This window comes from Nyctibius grandis, chromosome 3 (assembly GCF_013368605.1).
Source record: "Nyctibius grandis isolate bNycGra1 chromosome 3, bNycGra1.pri, whole genome shotgun sequence".
NCBI classification, from domain to species: Eukaryota; Metazoa; Chordata; class Aves; order Nyctibiiformes; family Nyctibiidae; genus Nyctibius; species Nyctibius grandis.
In genome coordinates, this window is record NC_090660.1 from 85,406,747 (window position 1) to 85,430,590 (window position 23,844).

The 23,844-nt window shown below is 45.6% G+C and overlaps 1 protein-coding gene across 2 annotated transcripts in view; it reads right to left on the reverse strand.

Annotated features, from left to right (window-relative positions):
• Positions 1–932: 932 nt before the first annotated feature.
• Positions 933–23,844, reverse strand: part of ZHX2 (zinc fingers and homeoboxes 2) — a 77,402-nt gene continuing 54,490 nt past the window's right edge. For both annotated transcript variants that reach the window (XM_068396219.1, XM_068396220.1), the window contains exons 2-3: positions 7,977–10,658; positions 933–2,202 (exon numbers count right to left, since the gene is read on the reverse strand). In XM_068396219.1, the coding sequence (XP_068252320.1) occupies positions 7,981–10,476 (2,496 nt within the window). In that variant the 5' untranslated portion in view covers positions 10,477–10,658 and the 3' untranslated portion in view covers positions 933–2,202; positions 7,977–7,980. The remainder of the gene's footprint in view (positions 2,203–7,976; positions 10,659–23,844) is intronic.

Here is a 23,844-nt window from a genome sequence, read left to right on the forward strand (position 1 = left end):
TGGGAGTGCTGCTAGTTAAGCAAAGTAGGTCAGTGCTCCAGATACACAGATGTACACGCGCATCAGACAGGAGAGACACGAATGGGAATATTAAGCCACCAAGTGGCTGTTAAAAACTGTGCACAAGGGCAATTAAAATATTAGCATCCTTTCATGTATGCAAAGCAGACAGAAGTAGCAATTAGTTTCAGTTACAACTTCGGAGTCCTGGAGAAGCGTCCTCTAAGGCTTTTTCTTTTTGGCCACCTGATGCTGGCATCCATCGATTTGACAGCCCACGCCGGGGGTACGGACATGACTGCATGGGCATCTCCCTCCGTGCAGGAAGGAGTATGATGCACAGCACTGAGTGTGATAGGACATGCACATACTCACTGTCCGGCTGCCTTTGCCCATGGACGAGCTGAGGTTGCTTCCACACCTCTTGCCTTGGGCCGTGATGTGCAAATGCAGCAAGTGCAAGCGCTGCCCCCTTCAGTCACTTCTCTTCGGCCACAAACTAGGCAACTTTATTGTAAGGAAAGTCACCAAGCACTCACCGCTGCCCACTGCAAGCCTCCTTTGACACTTAAACGTTGTGGTGATGATTAATAAAAAGAATTCAATATGGGTGAGTCATGGGGGCAGTTTCATTCATTCATTCAGGTTGTAAATGCAACCACAATAAAGGCGCCCCCAAATCCCCATTCCCTGGCACTATCCAACCCCCTGGAACAGGGAACAGCCATCTAACACCGGGCAAATAAACATCAGTAGTTCACCAAGTTCATTTTAATCTGGTTAGTGGTTGCCAAGCTGCTTACTGCAAAACCAGTTAAAACCCTAATCACGGCTAAAAAGACACTGAGCTCTTGTGCACCAAGGAGAGCTGGTGGGGGCCTAGTTTGGGTTTTAGATGGAAAAAAAAATAATAAAAAGAGATGAGAAAAAGGTTACCAAAATGTTTAGCTTTTGTTTTATTGAGTTACAATAAGTGAGCAACAAGTTAGAAAAGTTGGATTTATTCAAACTCCCTAGCATCGTATTTGTGCAGCATACTGAAAGGTGGGTAAGTCTTCTGAACCCAGCTTGTCAGAGGAATGCACCGGACGGCTCTCGTACCCACTCGCCTATGTACCCATGCTCCTGCTCTCTCTCCTCCTGCTCCTCACACGTGCACGGACAGACACCCCCACACAAATCCAAATTAGCAGTATTTGGAAAAAAGTGCACTCAGGAACCTAAGATTGATCTAAAAATTTAGTGGCAAGAGTTAATCAGACATTTCTGTTGTGCACTACAACATCTAAAGGCAGAGGGCAGACTGTTGGTTATGGTGTCCATCCTTGTACCAGCTGAAGAAACACAAACAAGTTCAGATTATGAAGTATCTTAATTTCCTTACTTCAACCCCTCTGGGGGTTGTACTGCATGTTTAAACAAAAAGTGCTAAAAAAAAAAAACCACACACACCAAAAAAAGGCATTCTAGCCAAATCTTCAGAGACCCACAGCTGGGGCTGGCTTGTGAAAAGTGAAGTACAGGAGCGGAGAAGACTCGCCTCGTAGGAGCACGGAAAAATAGAGATTTAAATACTTCAACCAGTAGCAGGTGTCCATAAAACAAAATAAAAAAGTCAAAACAACAAGGAAAATAAAAACAAACCCCAACCACTCCAGAAGGACCCTCCCCAACCCCGTAATGCGTTTGAAGTGGGTTGAAATGTAAACCGGGGTGGGGATCTGCGCTCACATGTTGATCCGCACCAACAAGACTCCAAAAGATTGCAAATCTGTCTTAAAACACTTCAGAAAAAAAATCTCCTCTCCCTCCCCCAAACCAACCCCTAAATTTTGCAATGGCATTATATGCAAGAATAACTTGCACCTATTAAAAAGTCAACAAAATTTCCACGTTGTACAAATCTGTTCCAGTAGAGGAAGAGGCTGGGCAGGAAAGTGTGTGGGAGAAAAGCTAAGGAGAAACCTATGTACAAGGACCCCTTTCTCTTTCTTTCTTTTTCTTTTTTAATGCAGTAGTAGGACTTTGGCACTATAAACGATCCCATGATGACGCTCCATGAGAGTATTTCTCGCTGTGCCTCCGCAAGCGCAGTCTGAGACTTGCGACACTATCTCACCCCAGGCAGGAAAATAGAGTTTTCTTCTATTTTCAGACAGCATTTCCCCTTCAACGTCAGGACAGTGCAGCTGAGGAGTACCCCTGCAAAAATTATAAAAGCAGCATATTATTTTTGAAGGCACTATGAACAACCATTTGAACTGTCAACTAACATGGTGTCCGATTTACATCCCTGCACATGCAATAGCACTGTATTTTGTATTAACTGTACCCTGAAGCCTATCCCTGTCACAGCCTCATGCTGCAGTAGGGTGCCGGATTTTTGTTGTATATAACATCCAGCTAATAAACCTCTACAGATTTCTAACAGGGACATAGAGCCCAGCCTTGACTCTGCTGACCCCTCGGGCAGGCCCTCATGCTGGCTCAAAGATGATGTGCACATCGGTTGGGGGCTGCTACTTTGTGACCACAAGACAGATGGAGCTAAAGTTAAAAAGACTTCAGATCTTTCTTCCCCAGTAAACCCTCTAATTAAATACTTTTTTTGCATGATTTTAGAAAGTAATTATACAAACTGCAAGACAACGGAAAAAACTGCATGTGCCTGCCCTCTGCAGAGCAGCTCCCTGGCTCTTCTACGGCTTCTGCACCTAAAGGCTGCACCATGAACCAGAGATTAAAAAATAACCCCAAAACACCCAACCTTCAAATACTCACCCACCTACACATAACCCCAGTTCCCAGCACAGAGCATGGGCTCTATGACAGGGATTACGTTCAGCAGGTTTTTCCCCATTGAGGTGTAAACGTGCAAGAAGTGCAAGCACCCACTCAGGCTGGAGCTGCACGCACCAGCACGAGGTGGCTTTCCTGCACCATCCTCCTCACCCATCCTGCGGCAGTGCTTACTGAAACCTGAGCTAACCCGTTATTTCACACCTTTTATGAATGTTGCTACCACGTCTGTTATTTCCCACAAAAGCAGCAAGCTCTGTCTGGCATCTGCAACGCAGAAAGCAATGCAGTTGAGCCCAGTAAAAGGGCACAGGCTTGCACCAACACCAACGGCAAAATCATAGAATGGTTTGGGTTGTGTTGGAAGGGACCTTAAAGATCATCTAGTTCCAAACCCCCTGCCACAGGCAGGGACACCTTTCCTCTAGACCAGGTTGCTCAAAGTCCCATCCAACCTGGCCTTGAACACTGCCAGGGAGGGGGCATCCACAACTTCTCTGGACAACCTGTTCCAGTGTCTCATCACCCTCACAGTATAGAATTTCTTCCTAATATCTAGCCTAAATCTACCCTCTTTCAGTTTAAAACCATTACCCCTCTTCCTATCACTACATGCCCTTGCAAAAAGTCCCTGTCCAGGCATCCCTTCCCTCCAGTGTGTTGACCGCACCACACAGCTTGGTGTCATCAGCAAACTTGCTGAGGGCGCACTCAATCCTACCGTCCATGTTGCTGACAAAGATGTTAAACAGGACCAGTCCCAATACCGACCCCTGAGGAATGCCACTCGTCACTATCTCCACTTGGACATCGAGCCATTGACCGTAACTCTTTGAGTGCGACCATCCAGCCAAGTCTTCCCCAGCCTTGCAACCTTTCTTCAAACAGCTCCCTGCTTCTCCTAACTCATTGGAAAACTTTAATTGCTGCGTCAGGTTTTGCTTCCCCCTCTGAAGTTCTTAATTGCATTACAGCTTGGGTCTCTGACACACCTCACTGGTTTCAGAGGAAATGGCAAGTCCTCCATACTTCAACCCTGAGTTCTGCAAAAATCACTGCTCATTCCCACACTGACTTCAGGATGGTGCCTTGGAGCACACCAGTAATGGGCACTACAGCTAGCTTTGTGGATGAAACCCTAAACCACAAGTAAAATGAGAACTTGGGACAGAAAGGGAGGAAAATCCCAGTGCTGTTCACTTCTACCGTTTCAAACACTGAGGAATGCACTGGGCCACCAGCAACTGAGTGATCTCAGCTCCTACAGTGGTGCAAAAGTGATTGGAGACATCAAGAGGACTCATACCACCTCTGATGCCCAGTATGATGCATGTAGCAGGAGCAAGGGGTGAATTCCTTCGGACTCTTTTTTTTCTGGTATGCAGCTCCCAGGCATGGTTTTCCTTTAGTACATCTCCACAGAGCAGTGGTCACAGCCATCACGAGCCAGGGCACACATGTTCTGGGGTGTCCACCTACTCCCATCATCAGCCACGGACTTTGGTGCCTACATCTTGCAGGGTCTGGGCTTAAAATGGAGGTCATGAGACAACTCAAAAAAGAAAGTTTACGGCGGAGAAGATGGTGGTGAGGGAAAAAAGTATGCTTTTGAGGGGAAAAAAAAAAAAAAAGCTCAGGCTAAGGAAATACTGATCTTGGGAAAACCCCACGCGGAGACAACGCTGTGAAGAAAGCCAGCAGTAGCTGCCAACCACTCTGGCATGCTCTGGTCCCACTCTCATGTTTGAGCTGCAATTTGCTGTATTTAATTTAGGACCAGTTTCTGTTTGTCAGGCTTGCACAAATGGGCACAACAGATCTAATTTTGACCCGCACTGTTGGAAGGCAGGAATATTTCTCTTGATGGAAAGGGAGCTAAAGCACTCTTGATAGAGCAGTTGGGCCTTGTTAAAAGAGGCTTCATTATGCAGCATCTGGAGCCTTTTCAGTGATGGCTTTAGTGCACCCTACAGCAGCCACTCAACATCTTGAAGGCGCTGATACCCTACGGGGACAGGTCTCCCAGCCTCACTGTCCAGGAAACCTGACCTGCTCCGTGGAATAAATCCAATTTCGCCAAAAGCTTCAGATATGGACTTCGTAACAGAGTCTTTTCTTAGTCCACGGATAGTATTTCAGAGCCTGGCATGAACCCTCCTCTCACCGAGGCCAGGCGCTCGTGAAACTCCTGCTAGCTGCAGCAGAATCTGCTGAACACAGATCAGTTTTGAAAATCTCTATTTTCTAAGGTGTAAGGTCTTTCTACGCTGTAACACAAATGCTAATATGTTCAGAAACTCCTAAAGCTACACACTGGAGCAGAGAACGACTGAGATGGTCTGGAAGAGCTCAGGTTTTACAGAAGCCGCACACAAATTCAGCCAAGAACAGGAGTATGGAAATCGATCACCAAAAAACATTCACTTTAAACTATGCACAACAAACTGAGAAAACAGCAACACCATGAATATCACAGGAGCACATTTCTGCCCAAAGTAGGGTTCAGCAGTGAAACTTTCACATAATGACTGTGGCTGTGTGATAGTCAAGAGGAGAAGTCCCTTGTCAGCTCTTCAGTCCACCTCTTACGTGGGGCGAGGACAGTGACATAACCCCTCTAAGGTACCAAGGAGTATGACGCTAGGAAAAAAATCAGACTTTTATATGACAACAGGCAGAAACAAGCTCTCCATCAGGTCTTGCGCAGTCTTTGCTTTTCAGTCATCCTCTGGAGGTCACCTAAGATAACTCCTTGTTAATTTAATACCAAAGTTTTAGTTAAAAATCATGTAAGATAGGCCTCACAAAGATAAGACTGAAAGCTCATCCTGAAGGAAAAAGGAGCAAGTAGCTGCAATTTTTCCACAGGTCCCATCAGTGTAGGATATAAAGCTTCCAGTTTTTGCATCACAATGCCTGTGACAATGCCTCCATGAAGACACCAACCAGAGATCAGAGCTCTCTTCTGGGCTGAGACTTACAGGGAGAATAAGGGAAAATGAAAGAGACTGGGCTTTTGTCAAGTCTCCAGGCCAGCATGTTGAGAAACAGGCAAAGAGCAGAGGACAAAATGGTCCTCTGATCTTACTGCATGGCCTTCACAGCAGAAACCCTGCTCCAGTGCATCTCTTCTCAGTACGTGTATTTTACAACCAGCCACCGGAAAGCTCATCAAAAGGATAACCCAGTGAAAGTTTAACTGAGATCAAAGTTCTTATTAAAATTCCTCTCTGATAACACTCTAGTACCTCCACAGCCCTGGAGCTTTACAGTCAGCATCTGTGCCAGGGCACAAAGTAAGGAGGTTCACCCTCACAAACCCGACACTGCTCACAAGCACAAAAATGCAAGCACCAAACCTACGCTGCTGGAAGAGAGTCATTGCAGAGCTCGGTTTCATGGTACAAGAGGTTTGTAAGAAATAGTGGTTTTAGGCAACTCCTCCCTCTTCTGCCCTCCTCCCCATTCCCTCTCCTAGCCCCTGGTCTGCTCCCTCTCCTCAGTACAAATGTTTATAGCTGAAAGGGGAAAATGATCTGCAATAACAACCCTGGAAAAAAAAAAAAATCCCACAATGCATTTATTCACTGCGCATTTGATTTTAAAAGGCAGTTCAGATCCTGGTTCTCCTTCCCTAAATGGCTGCACAACAGTGGCACCCCAGCGTGCCTCTGGCTGATGTTCCCATGTCCTTCCTCCTTCAGCCTCTGCAACACAGGTAATACAACCTGCTCCTCACATCCCTAACTACCAACTTCTGCAAGTGTAACACAGGACAGTGCCTTGCATTGCAGTCTGGAGCTTTAAGATACTTTGTGATACAGATGTCGTGGTTCAAAATAAAACCACTGCAGGGTTTCCCTTTTCAACTCAGAGAAAATGACCAGGAGACTTTCGGATAAGTATTGCACAAGAAGAAAGTGGAGGGCTCTAGGCTACCTAGCAGGGCTTGCTAAGCAAAACTGCACCTCTGCAACTGGTAGTAGTTCAATTCAGTGTACTGCCAGTTGCAACAGTAAAAGTCTTCAGTGCAAGTGTGGAGGGACTTCTATCAGTCCTGGCTTTGTGTTTTGTTTTTTTTTTTTAAAGAAATGCTGAAGTATATTCAGACACCAGAAAACTACTCACTCTTTCTAAAATAGGGTTCTCTCACTGTGGCTGTTAACGCAGGGTGCTCAGCTTTCTATGGGATAAGTTGTAGCTTAAGGAGACTCCAGTTTGGGAGAGACAGACTCAGTTATAGTGAACACAAAACATTACAGGCTCCAGTGAACTCAATTCAACATGCAAGTCAAGAAATGCTGATGGTGCTTGCTCCAGATTTATACCTGTGCAACTATGATCAGAAACAGGCTTCAGTTCTCCAAATAACACGTCCTTTCACATTGTTAAAGATCATATAAAACCCCCTTAAAGAAAGGCCCTGCAGCTTGCTTTTAAATTCAAGATCCTATGAAAAAAGAGCTGCTAAAACACCCACACAGCTTAGTCTGGGGCATTTCCTAAGCCTCTAGAGTGAGTAAGCAGAACAAAGCAAGGCTGGAGACAGTTCTCACCTGCAAGAGGAAGAGAGCACATTTGCATGAGCCACTTCAGTCCCCACAATATTTTTTTTTTTGCTTGCTGTTGCATAAAGAAGCATCTCTGTCCCAGGCCCTTCCCCCAGTGACCTTTTATTCTTAGCAGGGCAGGATGCTGCAAAGGAAGGACCCCAGGTGCAAAAACAGGCACTGCCTCTATCCATGGGAGATCAATGATCTGTTAGCAAGGGAGATCTCAGCAACTAGTGTTACTAGTGTTGCCTATTGCATGGCTCAATTGGTATGTTTTACATCAGGCTCTGCAAAGGCTACATAGGTCGTTTAAAGGGAAAAAGGTTTAATCACTTATTGCCATTTAAAAAAACCCAAACAAACCAAAACAAAACCCAACTCCCTTATCCAGGACTTGACTCACAAGGAGACAAGAAACAAGGCAAATAGCACTAACCGCTCCCCTACCACGCAGTTGCTTTAATTTACAACCAGGATGGGTCTCCCTTGTGGTCAGGTATCCAGCAGGTACAGGGATCCGGCAGGAATGGGCTCCGGGGATTTCTACTGAAGAGGGGCTACGGGATGCTGGAAGCACACCCAGACAGAGGCAGGCTCAGAGAAACAGGGCACCATCAGCATTACCTGTCTATACGTGGGAATTGTCTCCAGATATACTTTCAGAGTCAAAGTCCGCCAGCTCTGCCTGGCCTTCAGGTGCCGTTTGGCTCCAGCTGTCCGTACAGTCTGATGCAGCATCATCCTCGCCCACCGTCACCTCCACCCAGTTGACCTCCGCTGGCTCCTCGTTCTCCTCACTACCGTGGCCATCGTGGCTGTTGCACTCCAACCTGTCCGTACCCTCCGCTTGATTTCCCAACAAAGAGTCTTTCAGTGGTTCACAGTCTCTTTTTGCTCTCACCACTTGCTTTCCCCCATTCTCTTCATTCAGTTTTTTATGCTCCTGGTAATGCTGCCAAGACACCTCATTACCATTCTTTGGACTCTCAATGTGTTTTGATCCCTTTTTCTGGCTTTGCTCGTTATGACCATCAACAACGTACTGCTGCTGGTACTGGTCAATCCATTTAAGCGACCCTGTTCTTAGCGAAGACCGGTTTTCCTTGAACCAGCGAACTATTTCGGTTCTTGTGAGCCCGGTCTGAGATGCCAGCTGGTCGTACTCCTGGGGTGACGGCCACTGGGTCCTTGCAAATGTGCTTTTCAGTAGATGAATCTGCTCTTGGGTTTTCTTAAATGTGGTGGAGGACCCAGATAAAGCACCAGGGAGCTGGGAGCTACTTAGCAGGTCTGCCTGGCTTATTGCACCATTAGGAGTTCCTTGTTCTTTAATTTTTCTGTATGATCCCATTGAATCCAAGACAGCTTGCTCCATGCTGTCCCTTATCTTTCTCCGCTCAGAGAACCATGAATCTATCTCCCTCCTACTCAGCTTAGTCTCCACACGAAGCCTGTCCAATTCTGCTTGGGTAGGAAAAGAGCATCTTAGGAAACTCTCCTCAAGGGCCCTAAGCTGCTCTTGGGTTTTCTCTTTGAATCTCTGGGGAGTAAAATCTGTGTATGGGTGAAACGAACGGCCATGTCGACCAGCTGAAGGTGCTATTTGATCTTTCCCTAAAGCATCACCAGGGATGTGCACAATGCCCCTTTGACTTCTGTACCTGTGGTCACTGAACCACTTCTTGATCTCACTCCTGGAGAGACCCGTTGCCTCGATCAGCCGGTAGACTTCCGCATCATCGGGAAACTGGCTTGCCATGAAACTGGCCTTCAGCTCTGCTATCTGCTCCTTAGTCTTTTTTCGCTCACTGGCTGGCGTCACTGGTACAGCAGTCAACTTAGGAATCTCAGGCACCTGAACTACGTGAGGACGCTTGGCCTCTGGGGCACTCGATAAGGTCTGTATTGTCCTCTTTTGCCCCTGGTTTGGGGCAACAGCAAGTGTAATTGGTGAACAGGAAACAGTTGAACCATTTGACACGGGAGTCAAAACCAGACCAGTCTGGCCCAGTATCTGACAAGGCAAAGCTGTCTGGATGATGGGCTGGGGCATTTTTGCAGTTGTCAAAGGAGCTGGCAGGACAGTGATGGTTTGGGGAACTGCCTGGATAGTACCATTGAACATCTTCTTTCTTGCCTCCTCCACTTCTTCAGGAGACCAACTTATACCATGCTTCAAACGTTGTGTAGCAAACCAGATTCGGATTTGTTCTTCTGGATGTTTTGATGCTGCTGTCAACCATGACAACTCTGCTTGCGTTGGGTAAGGAAATTTATTGAAGGAGTTGATCATGGTTGCATTAGTGTCCAGTGCAGAGTTGTATTTGGTACTGTTCAGAGGTACTGGGACCTTGGGGACAAGGTTAATATTTGGTGGCAGCTGTACAGAGGGCATAACGTGGGCTAAGACATCATGGAGAAGGTCCCCATTTATACAAGCGATAGTTTCAGTGGCTTCAGTTATGACACGGGGGAGAGTGCCATCCACGTGGTTTTCCATAACTCCCTCTTCTGGCTTTTTGGGACCCTTCTTGGTTTCCCCTTTAGGCTTTCCCAGTTTCATCATCGGCGTTTTACTCGCACTAGCTCCCCCATGAAGCGAATCATCACTCTCTAAATTTTCTAGCCCACCGCTTGTGACAGTGACATCGTTAGCAGTGGTCTCAATGGACTGCTCTAAAACAGTCTGATTATTGCGTTTAATTAATTTCAATTTAAAGTTAGTCTCTCCCGGGTGGTATTTTGTGTTATGGTCAGATAAAGAATCATACTTTTTGGTTGTGAAGTTGCATTCAGCACAGACATATAGGGGGTTGAGAATGACATTTGGATGTTGAGTGTCAACATGCTCTGTAAATTCATTTAAGTTTTGTGTTGAGTAAGGGCAGTATTTACACTCATAACCACCCTGGGGTTTCTTAGACTGATTTTCAGCTGGGGGCTTTGCCTCAATCACTTCGCAGTCTTTGACTGAGCTTTCTGAAGGCCAATTTTTTTTAGAGTCCTGCTGCGGCACGCCAGCTCCCTTCTCTTTCGGACCCTCTACACCCTCAGTGCCTTCCTGCTCCATGACTTCAGAAGTTCGCACCATACAGGGAGTCGTTGACTTTCTTTTGCTAGCCATGGCAGCTGCTGATGGCAGGCTGTCGTCCCAAATGGTGACTTTTTTGACAGGGTGAGCAATCAACTCAATAGATCTTGCGAATAGCTCCAACCTTCCTTGATTATTTTACTCTGTTTAATGCAGAATTTCCACCCCAGCTGTGACCATCAGCTCCACCAGTAGACCTGTCAGCTGCATGACACCTGTAAAACAAAGCACACATCATTAGGCACTCATCTATAAAACACGGATTTAGCAGAAAGCCACAGCTCAAGATATGTGCATTTACAAGGCCATTTTGGACAATGCTGAACTCTTTCTCCCCCTCGTCATCGAGAGTCAAAAATCTCCCCACAAAGAGTAAAAGCAGTGGGTAATTCGCAATGAAGTGCACCACAGGCAGAAAACTGCTTTGAAACAAGTAAGATGAACAGACAGGGGATTTTAATCTCCACTAGACTCAATGTGTTTAGCTGGAAAAGAAAGAAAATACTGCTATAAATACTGCATCTTTTTATAGAAGCTTCAGTTTCTATTAATTATTGTTTTGAAGCCTGCAGATCTGAAATTAAGTGTGATTTATATTAAACTTAATTACTTCCCACTGTCACTTACCTTGTAAATATGTCTACTAAATGATTGTGGTTACTAATGAAGGGGTGATTTCTAAATAAAGCTATAGGGCTTGCCTTGGTTGTAAAAGTAAAGGCAGAAAGAAGAGTTAATGCAAATCAGTATTTTCAAATGTCCATGTCTTGAAAAGAGGTGTGTTCAAAGAAACCACAGCAGATCTATGGAGGCCTATGAAGTCTTTTCTGGAACAAAAGTTTCCTTAAAACACCACTTTTCACTCAATATTGACAGAGGTAGCTAGCAAAGGTCACAGAAGCCCTTAGATCCCTTTTAAACAGGATCTCTTCCTGTGACCCTGCTGATATTCCCATCAAGCCTGGATCTGTGTACTTCACTCTCTACAGAGTTTAAAAAATCAATTTTTAAGCATGATTCATATGTCGAAGTGGTTTTGGAAGTTCCCAAACTTAAGAATTCTGTAAAACACATTTTTAAAAGGATCAGAGGTCAACATCAGTCAGTACAACCACAAAGGAAAACTTCACCAGCTGTTCTACGATCTACCCATACTCACTGGGGTGGGTGGAGGGAGGGGAATTTATTTGTCATAACCGGCATCAATAAAAAAGAAACTGATGTCAGTCTCCTATCTGAGAAGATGCCTTTTCTAATCAGTGCTCGACTCCAGTTTGCTACTCTTCCCAATCAGACGGGCTCTGGATTCATAACACTTCCAGGCCTAACGGAAAACTCATCTTTTACAATCAAGGAGTCCTTGGGATGGGCTGGGGGAGGCACCACGGTTTACAAACTGAAGGAGGATGGAAAGTGGACATTTGCAGAGTAGGCAAGACCTGTGTTGATTTCTGTAGAAGCATATTAAATGGAGAATCTGACTAGAAATCTAATGAAAGATGTCCCTGCCCACGGCAGGAGTTTTGGAGTAGATGATCTTTAAAAGTCCCTTCCAACCCAAACCATCCTGTGATTCTATGATCTCATGTCCAACCAAACACAGATTTTCTCATTGTGAAACTTGTAAATAATGAGCTGCATCCAGTACCCAGCAGACATGAAGATCAAACAAGGTAAAATCCCACTGCAGTTACATCTGGACACATCCAGCACCAGCAGACAGTTTATAACAACCTCAGGGCTGTCCCTATACCTGCTCCTTTCGCTTGTGCATTGGCACGAGAGCCACAAATAGTTGCTGTAAAAGCAGCCACTAACTTCTCCGTTCTGTTTGCAGCTGATGAATACTTTGCAAATCTCTAGAGCATACTTCTCCTACTCTGCCCATCACAGATCATACCACTCCTGTATATATAGAAACCCAAAATGATACACTGCCAGAGGAAGCAGCTCCAGCTGGGGATAAGAGTAGCGACAGCAGCTTCCACCTCCATGTACTCAAAACCCAGCACGAAGCAATTCTCCATACATGAAGCACCTTCACAGATAAGGCTCTCACGAAACGCAAGCTGTGAAACACTAAACACACAGCACGGAGGAGATGCTGCGCAGAGACACTATTTGTCATACTGTAGATGTGCCAGCGCAACGACACAGCGCTCTGCATTCACAGTCACCACCACCTCTGCACCTCCCAGCCCTGACGCAGGCCAGGGATGCTCCTGCACACTCGCTCCAATTCGACGAAGCACTGGAGCATCTAGTTGACTTTCAAGGGTGCGTTTAAGCTGTTCTCTGTTATTTCCACATATTCCTTCAAAATTCCGTTCTACTTCCCCTCACAATCATCCTCCCGCAGAGTATTTTGGCTGTGGTCTGTGGCTTGCTGTGTCCCACTGCAGACAGGATAAGAAGAGACAAACACACAACTGTCCAAACGCCCATCTTCCTGGCCACCCATTTTTAATGACGCTTGCAGAGAATTATCTTTGAAGCTTCTTCCCTTGTAACAAATCTGGCTGAAACTGGCCAAAAGGTGCGAGAATGGGGCAGAATGGGCTGTGTAAGCCTGGCTGCTGCTGGAAATAGGGTGAAGGTGATGGGGTCACCTCACTCTACCCTGCAGATCCTACTGCCTTTGCAACTGATTTTTACAGACGAGGGAAGGGAGGCACAACACAGTGCCCTGGGAATGAGTGGAGGAGATGAGGATGGAGCTGTGGTTCCTGGGATGCTCCTCCACAGCTTGCTCTCCCTCCCAGGCCACACAGCTGCACCTAATGGTCTGCTCCTTTTCTAGTGTATAACCTTCTGCAAAATTCATGTGGCAACATCAGCAAAAGGAAGAAAAATCAAAAGACATCAAAGACAGAGTAAGGCTTATTTATATTTCACTGAATACTCTGACCCTCGCCCCCCCGCCAAGGGAGAAAGAGCTAAGTACAAAAATATAAAGGAATGGGATGGGAGAGAATGAGTGGAGAACGAGAAGCAGCTAGGTTACAACTTTGAATCCAACAAAGGTTTCTTAAAAGTCAGACTAAATGTTTTGAATTCCGCATTCTCTGGAAGCTCAGCAAGCTCTCTGCCACATTGGGTCGCTGTGCTGAGCTCCCACCTCTCATGGGGACATGGGGATCAGCCCCAAGCAAGGATGCTCTGATACAGAGGAATGGCCAAGATCCCTCCAAAAGAGATATAAATGGGTGGATGGATGAAAAATTGTCTGCTACAGTTTTACTAGAAAACTGTAAGGATTGTTGCTTCTGTTCTCTTCCATGTGCTATTCCACAGAGTGTTCTTCCATATTTCTAACTGCTGTTTTGATAACTCTACACTCTGAATAGTTCTTCTGCCAACACATGAACCATTATTCACTGTAGAAATCAAGCCCATGTCAAACACTTCTTTTTGGAGGTCAGTTAACAAAACAAATGAATTTCAGTCCAATACATGCAGTTTTGGGAAGCCGGGGAAGACCATGACCAGCCAGAGACCATCTTTGTCCTTTCAACATGTGTCCTGAAAGAGGGGAAGGAAAAGAGACCCCAACAGTTGCGTGAGTGAGGACAGTTTACTGGGACCTCCAAGCCACGGCCCTTCCAGGACCTTGGTAAGGATGTCATTTGGGATAAATCAATACACAGTTGCTATGGAGGATGGACCCCCCCGTGGCACATCTCTGAGCTGCACATCTCACCCAAGGACATCAGAGAAAGCACCAGGAGCATCTCACAGCTTTCATACACAAGTTGCTCGCTGGAACATCGAAGCCCCACAAGACAGCTTTAAATACACGGTGTGTTTCCTGACAGAGATGCTAAATGACACCGTTTCAGATTCTCTGACTCAGGAGCGAGTCAGCTCTGCCAGGAGGTCGCTCTGCCAGGAGGTCGCTCCGCTGGAGCTCAGTGGGCAGGGAAAAACGCAAACCTGACCCCACAAACCTCTGGATTTCAGTGGCAGACAGCTGATCCTCCAGCTAGTGAGACTCCCCAAATTTGGGAGGGGGGGGGAGGGGGAGGGGAAGTTACCCCTCAGCAACAGCCAAGGCTTAGCAACCAGCACATCGTGATGGGAACCCGAGCTACACTTCATCTGAGCCGTGTCCATGGCACACACGTTCCTTCGAGGGACAAAATCCACAGCTGATGCTCGACAAACAGGGCTGCACCAGGGACAGGACAATCTCTACCCCCAACGCTGATCTGGTTCACTATGTTTCATTAAGGATGGGACCCTGGAAAACCGACCTCCTTTTTGGGCTGCTGCCATGGTGGGGTGGCCATAGGCATGGGGTGCTGGGCTGCTGCTGGTGGCTGCCCCATGAGCAGTCCCTGGACACGGGGAGGGAAGGCAGCCCTCACCCCTCCAGCTCACCTGCCACAGCTCCTGCTTATCTTTCCGTGCTGAAGGTGGTTGGAAAAAAACAAAACAAAACAAAACACAAAACCACCTAATGTTTAATTTGTTGGGGTTTTTTTTTTTGGGTTTTTTTGGGTTTTTTTTGTTTTTTTTTAAAGGCAACCAGGTGAAAAACAAAAGCACTCAGCTCCGAGCAGACAGCTACCATCATGAACGAAGTCCAAACCAAACCACAGAGAGCCACTGTGCAGGAACAAGAGCTTTCGATTTGCTTTGCTTCAGCAAAGCCATCCGGGATGGGAGTGTACAGGTCAGAAGCAACACAGTTTTTTTTAACACCCATCTTCCCAAAAGTGCATCACAGCAGTTATGAGTGAGGCCCTAGTCTGGTTTTGTTTAATCTCTGAAATTTGTTTAATTAAGGAAACAATACAGCCACAGTCCTCTGATCTTTCAAAGCCCTGTTAAAACGGCTCCGGAGCATCTGATGTGAGAACGAAGCGGGACATAATTTGGCAACTCCTCAGTGCACGACTGAGGAAACGCCACATTTCCTACCTGGTCACCTGGCTCCAGACCAGGAAAACTGCGGACAACCACACGGAAAATAAACCATGCTTTAAGTCTGGCTGGCACTGGAAAATGTTTGCGTGTGTAGCAATGACACCTTCCAGCAGCAAAAGATAACCGTACAGTTCAAGCAAAGGCCTCAAAAAAAATCAAAAAGCTTTCTCTTGCTGAGCATTAAAATCTTTTGACTCCCTCCATCTTTCCCTTGTGCACATAGATAGTTTTATACCCCTGCCCCCAAGAAAAAAAGCAAATATTTGGGTAGAGACTGAACTCCTTTTCTGCAGGGCTGTTCCCACATGGGCTCCTCTAAGGTGGTATCAGAGCAGGAATTTTCCATGGCAGCTGGGACACAGCCCGGTCACACAAAGCATCGGCCAAAACCCTGTGAGCTGTGGCTGGGGAAGTGGTAGGGCAGTAGAGAGACAGGGCGAGATGCTGTTTGTCTTCTCTCATACCCCAAAACACAAGAGAGTCTGAAAAAGGCTGTCCAAAGACAACAAAATTCGAAGGGATGTCAAATTAAGAAGCAGGGAAAACCTTGACTTTGGCAGAAAAGGGAAAGCACACCAGAGATATCACCACTCCATGCTGCATCTTGCTTCCAGCTAAGGGCTGGAAGAAAGTAATACAACAGAGGCTGAAACAGGTTGAACTTCCTACCCAGTGCAAATGGATCATTACTTTTCACAGATATACCTTGCTTTTTTTTTTAAAAAAAAAAACCCAAAAAAATAGAAAGAAAACCACTTTAGTGACACTTGTGTGATTTGCCAATAAAATCTTTTTTATTTTTCATCTCACTGCATCGTCTGCCCTGTGCTAGCAGAGAGTTCCCAGCACCTGGCTTCATCTGAAAATGAACAGCAGGAAAACCACCACCACGAGGATACCTGCAAATCAGCACAGAAATATAGGGGGTTTCACCTGCAAGGGTCAGCTGATGTTTAAAAAGAGGGTGGAAGCATTTAGTTGCTTTGCTGCTCAGGAACTCAGTGTTGACAAACAGCATCCTCTCTGCTACACAGGACAAGCAACAGCAAATTATGCCTTTGTAATTTAAAAAAAAAAAACAAAACAAAACAAAAAACCACCAGAAAACCAACTACCTCAATCCCCCAAAAAACCCTCCCCATGTCTGAATATGATGTTTAATACCACAAAGGTACAAACTCCTCCTTACAGCTTTCCCACACCCCTTCCCCAGCTGGGGGATGCAGCAGGAGTAAAAGAGGAGGTACACAGCGCAGCACCAACTGGAGCTCACTCGAAAGGACTTGTCGGCTAAGTCTTTCAGTCCCTCTCTTTTTTTTGGATACTATCTCACTTTATCACGCAGCAAGTGACTCTCAGCAAACGCCAGCGCGAATGCCACGCGCTGCCCTCGGATACCAGCCAGGCCCTGCTGCCCACTGTCTTGTAAACACCGCAGGCTGCTTTTAAAGCAGAGACACTACCTGCACCACTCTTCCCGAGCTGAAGAATTTGCCACCCCCTCCAGGATGTATAACCAACCACACTGCAATGCTGTATCTCTTCTGTGCCTCAGCAGGTCCGTTCATTTCCGGCTAGCTTCAGCGATGGTCCTCTCCCTCTCATAACCTTCCAAGCTTGCGGGTCCCTGGCTCCCCTAGGACTCAAAAGCGCGTGTCCCTGGGAGAATCTCTGCTTTTAACAATTGACTCCAACCTGCGTGGCTGCCCAGAAGTCATGCCCGTAGAGTTTAGAGCGGAGCAGAAATTAACTGATATTACTTGACAGCATTACGAGTCCCCCACAACCATCTACTCTTCACCCACGAAGGCTCCAGCGACGCGAACACATGCGGCACAGAGCTATCATCCTGCTCCCTACCAGGGACACTGAACTCACATTCATTAATGTTGCAGTAATATTATTCCCCTACAAATCAAAGGATGAGAGGTGAGATACACATTTCATGCTGCAAAAAAAGAACACACCTAGGGTGATGTTTTTCCTTCCTTACAACTGTTTTTACCGTGCAGCTGCTACAGTAATATCAAAAAACACATCAGCTAGCACAGCAAAAAAATGCTGTTGCTCTCCACTGTGATAAAACACTTAAAAACATTGCTTAATTATATGCAGGAAAATAAGCAGAAGCAAACCAGGGCAAATAATTCCTGCGTGATGGATCGGTACTGTAACGATTTGCAAAGGAAAACCACAGAAAGACATGCAGGTTTTGTGAACTACAGAGCAGAGCTTTTAAAACAGCATTTAAGTCACAGCAGCCTAGAGCTCTGACACTTCCGCAGCTCTTTGTAAGCTGAATAAAACACAATTAATGGGGAGGTATACAGATCGTTACAGCAATAATTTTTGCAGACATGTGAAAAATTAAATTTGAAAGTGCTACACATTTTTAATTCGCATATGTCAGTGTAGACATTTCTAATTAGAAAAAAAACACACATAGATGTTTGTAGCAGGGTGCCGTGGCCATGAATTTTTGTCTACAGAGAAGCAGCAATTGGTAATTTTTCTTTCTTCTGTGGACCAGAGGCTCACACCTTTCAAAGGTGATCAGCAAACCGAACTGCCTGCAGGACTCCTGACTCCCCCAGCAACGCATCCTGTGAAACTGGGTGTCAACACGTCTGTGAATGGGGGCAGAAGAAACCCAGCGCATATCCAGTCTCTGCCTTGCACCCCTACAGCACTGTCACTGAGAGACTGTAAAAATACATACATAAAACAAAAATGAGGGTTTTTGGTGGAGATGGGCTGAGCGTAGAATGAAATGGGGTTTCAAAAGGCACCAACAGTAGCAGAAAACCCAGAACTGCGTGCCTAAGCCAATCCATGTGAAAGCTGCCGCTTTACATTAACAGCTCAGCTGCGATGTGACCACTGTGCACAGATAAAGAAACTTATTCTGGAAAACACAGATATTCTGGGAAAAAAAAAAAACAAAACAACCCTCTGTAGGCTTTACCAGAATAGGTTGTGACAGGCAGTACCGTGCAATAGGCATATTTCAGAGTACACCGCTCACAGGCTATTCTTTCGAAATAAAATGTTCTCATTCATGCTGCTGCGAAGCCAAAGACCTGGGAAAAATGGTGGGTTTTCTGTGCTGCACATCCTATGAACACAAGTGGCCAACCCCTTCCCAGAAAAGGGATAGTTGAACATCCTGTGCTGTGAATTTTCTATTATAAGTACTCATCTGCAATCATTGGCCTGTATTTTTTTCCCTTTTTTTAAATGTAGGCTTAAGTTCAGTTGCTAAAGTTTGGATTAGGCCTGATTTTAGCTTTTTTCCTCTCTGGAAAAGTAACAGAATAATCTACCCAGAATGAAAAGCACCACCTTACAGACCGGTTCATGTCCTGAGTCAATATTTATATTGTAGCAATGGTCACTTGTCCCATCCAAGACAGTGGCCTGAATCTCACGTCCAGCCAGAGACGGTCCCTCTCCAGGATGACAGGCACTGGAGCAGATAGGGCAACGATAAGCAGGAGGGAGAGCACCAGGGCGCCAAGGTGGGGACAAAATCCAGGTTTCCTTGCTTCTTAGCAACTGCTCTCTCCTCCCGAAAAAGGGATGGCAACCCACAGCTTGCACACAAAATGGGGCACATGGGCAACCACAACTGGCACACAAAGGCTGCAGCTCTCACTCGTTTCTGAACTTGGCGCAAGCTGGGAAAAGCTTTTTCCCTTGCAGTGTGAGCTTCTGCCATAGGCATCTGCTTCGGGGTCCTGCTGAACACACGGCCTAGCTGGTGCCCCCACCAGAGTCGCAGATACTCAGGGGCAGAAAGGGACCCAAAATACCAGTGGCACCTATGACTGTGCACACTCAAAACCCAAAAGGTGCTAGAGTGGGTGCACTCCTGGGGCCTCACTCTCTCCTTTGGGAAGGAAAAATATGAACTGACCTCTTCTGAGCAAGACATATAAGTCACCCCTGCAAGATACAGCTGGGTACGCCCTCCATCGGTGGCTTCCAGGGGCAGCGAGCTCCAAAGATTAGTCACATACCCTGTCAAAATTATCTCCTTTCATCAGTGGTATGTTTACTCCTAGAGTGGGTACTTGCATGTTCATAAGAGAGAAATAAAGACCAACAGATTTCTTAAGAGAGAAACAGAAACACTATAAAAACATTCATTCTAATTAGTTTAATTACTTGTCTGTGCAGCTCACTAAATCCTCATTGTTGGACTGTATTAATGTCACTGGTTTTAAGTAATTCTTCATATTGAGTTTTTATCCAGCACCATGTGGTGGGAGGACAAGAGACTCGCAGACACAAAACAAAAATTATCTGTAGACACTATCTCCAGCTATGTGGGTAAAACCTGGATATATTCACCTTTGATTTTATGCAGGGAAAAAAGTTTATTCTGTTGGAATATTCAGCTTCATTTCTTTTCAGGTATGCTTTTAAAGAGTGAATTTTTCTAGGGAGGGGTGTTAAAAGAAATACTCTTCACTTAAGCAACTTTTAAGTAATCATTTCCCATTTGTTAAGATCAAACATCTTAACAGCAATGTCTGGCCCCCTTTCTCCTTTGTGTCATCATTCCATGACACGTACACCTAGATAGGGTACGGCTGTATACATTTTATTTATTACTATGCATTTTATGTATTATTATATACTCTCTTCAGATTTATTGTTATTACAGGGACATTATCACAGCTAAACGCCTCCAAAGCTAGAAGAAGATGGGTTATGACAGATCAAGACATTTGATGTCTTTACTCCATGCGCTTACAAAACTTAAGCAACAGCACAGAAGTTTACCTGCTTTAGTACTTCTCGCACTGCTTGTCTCCCTTGGCAAATTTTTCTGCTCTGGGAACCACAGTACTCTGCCTTTAGTTAGCTGAGTATAATTTTTTTCAAGTAAAATTATCAAGGCACTCACAAACACTTTTGCAGGTGAACTGCAAAGGGAAAACAAAATAAAACTCACATGCACATTCTGGGCATCCCTCTTGCATGGCTGCATGGCAGAAATAAGCTCTAACTTCCTCAAAAAAATTTGTTTCATTTCTCAAGAAGTAGCCCCTAAAGCCCCACATCTCTTGGCTCAGGCAGCACATGGCACACATCACAGCAGGAAACCGAGAGAAAAGCACCCAGAGAACCTGATGGAGGGGAAGGAATGAGGGCTGAGGCCAGGAGATGATTTGGTGACCACTTCTCAGAAAGGTTTAGTTTTGAGGGACAGAGAAAGGAAAAGAAATCCATATCAGCAGGATGTCAGGTCTGAACGAGACAGGCAATACACGCAGACTTACGAGATGCCTGGCCATCACTACTTGTCCGACACAGAGAGCAACCCTTGCATCAGCCTCATCCAACACAACAGCAGCACTGAAGGAGTCTACGGAGTTCCCAAAGGAGGCAAAGGAGCTCAATGATTAACACAAAACATTAGTAACCTACTTGTGTCTATAGCTGCACACCTCCCCCTTCGACTCATTCACAATGTGTTAGAAAAATGCAGATGGTTTGTGATTTATAATGCTGATGAGTAACTGTACCTCCTTCCTTTCACCCCCAAGGGCTTCTCTGTGTATCTTCACGTTCCCTGATGAGGAGTACAGATGAGAGGATAAAACACTACAGACTTGCATAACGTCTCCCTCACACAGGATGGTTTTAACCATGCCCCCCAAACAGCACCATTCTTCTCACTTGCCCCCATTTCCCTGTCCGCTCATCTATGCTCCAGTGAACTCAACGACTATCGCTTCAACTCATCCAGACTGGCACTGCTTATGCAGTCTGAACCTTTGTACCGCCAGGAAAAGCTTCAGTACACAATATTTTCCTTTAAAACATTAGGTCTGGCTTGTAATCTTAACACCAAAAATATTCACTTCCTGAATGGAAAGTCTTGAGCTATGGTGCCAGATGCTATTGAAGGAAGCCCAAAAGTTGGATTTGGGGTACAAAAAAGCATCTTGGAACCCACCACAATGAACACTTGCACAGTGATGCAATGGAAACATTCACCTTGATGTTTCCAGAAGCTGGAATTTCAACACACCTCCTTCGAAACCAAACCACCCCCAGAAACTGCTAGCCGGATTTTCACAGGACCCAAACACCCAGTGTCCTCCAACATCAGCCAGAGGTTATCAAACAAATCTGATGTCAAAGGCACTTCAGGACATCTCCAATTTTAAACACATGAACAGTCAGCCGTTGGCCTAACTCACATGGTTCAAGACACTGACGAACCAAGGAGGCAAACCTCAGGCGTCCCACATCAAAATGCCACATTTCTGTCTGGGGGTGCAAACAGACCCCCATGCACATACCGCTGCCGGCTCAGGGGAGCACACTGCAGACACCCATGCTGCCTGTACCCATGGCCAGGCTGGGTGCTCCGCTCACTAGCCAAATTCAGGTGAACGACCTTAAACTGCTGATGCATGTGTGTTTCCCAACCTTGATCTCTATTTAGGAGACTCCTATGATACAGATGAACTCCTGTATTGCTGGGAAAATACATCTCCTTCCTCAAACCTGATGCAATTTCCCCCCAACCATAGCTGGTGCCCATTCTCCCAACCAAGACAAAGATAAAAAGCAGGTGTACAAGATCAGCAGGCCACACGTCTCCTGCCTCAGCATGCAGGAGGGGTAGCTGCTGCTGGTTAAGAGGCATGACGTGCTAGGAGGAGTGCTTGCCTATGCAGTGCTTTGCATTGGTCTGACCTCCTCATCTACATCCAGCCCTGGTGATGAATGGATTTAGTTCTGGTGAGGGGCTTTGGAGAGTATCTTGGTGTAAATAACATTCACTCTCATCTTGTCACATTTTACATTAAATTTTGTTGTGCTCTACTTGCTTAAAGACTTTTTCAAAAGTGGCCTTTTATCATACCATGAAAAACATAGTTCCACATCTGAAGGCTTTTCTTCTCTAAAACCAATGACGTGACTTTCACCGACTACGTAAAATAGGTATCTTTTCTGGGTCCTTTCCCCTCATGCAGGAGTCTGCCTTAGATAGTTAATGACCTGTAGTGATCAGACGATCCCACTGGCCCAGTATTTGGAGGCTTTACAGCTGTTAAGGCACCTATCCTCACAGCAGACCTGTGAATTAAGGCACTGTTATTAGCCCCATTGCTCGGATGGGCAATTAATGCATGAAGAGAGTGTGACTGAGGCTTTGTTAAATGGCCAAGTCAATTTACAGCTTGCTGCCACTGAAATGGATGGGATAGTGACAGTGCAAAAATCATGCAGGGTCTTACCCAAGGTCTTTGCATCTGGGTTTTCTGTGCTACAGGCTACTGCTCCATCCTCCAGTAAATTCATGTTATCCTACTGGCTTGTGAGTTGAAAATATTTAATGGCCCCTGCAAAAGGAGCTGGTACTCTTAGATTAGGTTCCAGCAAACAAGCACCAAAGTCTCAAAACCACCACAACTCCCACTTACCAGCAGGCTCATGGGAGGATGCAAAAGTCTGAAGATCAATGGTCTGAACTATCTGCCTTCCCTCAGAAATCACTCATCAGGCCAGGTAGCGTGCACATGGCAGAGAAGCCTGTCTGCTTCTGATGATGCCAAACCTCCCTCTGTCCTTACACAAGCTAAAAGCTACCTTCCTCTGCAGCTGCAGCAAAACACATCACCAGCAAAGACACCAATTCCTCCTGGGCTTCCTTTGCTTCAGCGCTACAGTTCAAGAACACTCCCCTTTCCATTTTCTTTTTTGGCCTAAATTCTGGAAAAATCTAGTATGGTAGGGAGCATTTTCATGTGAGGAAGACCTTCTCATGACAACCCCATCTCATCCAAAGTCTGTGGACACCATCAATATACTTGCTCTCTTCTCTCTTTCTGGCTCTGGAGGCCCTGGAAGAGTTGAGCCACATCTCTTTCAGTTAAGGGCATGTTTTTTCCCTGCTGTTGGTAATACAGACTGGGCATTCCTAGCATGCATCACATTATCCCTTCATCAGTTCCTCAGTCAGCTCTGAGGTCAAATACTGAAAAAGTGACCCTCTAAAAGACACTTAGCTACTCTGTTTTCCGTCATCCTAATCACATGCTGCATCTGATGAAGTTGTTTTATTACTTCTGCTGTACTTAATCTCCTGTAATTCCCACTTAGATCACCTCTGCGCATTATTTTCCTCTCATTGGCTTCAAATTTTCTCTCAGCACTTCGTTTTCAAAGCATATTTAATTATCTCTCCTTCTCTTAGTAAGCACCCAGACCTCATGCCCATACAAATCACTTTGCTTTAGTATAACCCTATACACTGTGTGACAGAGGACCCACTACATGTTCAGCAGAAGAGACAAAGAGACAATAAATAGCAAGTCCAGCAAGATTTTTAGAAACATCTGCATGCATCCCCTTCATTGCAGGTCACAAAACACTTCCCCCAGCTTACTGGGCATTTAAGGCATCTAATACAAGACCAAAAGCCACCAACTATTGTCTGTCATCAGA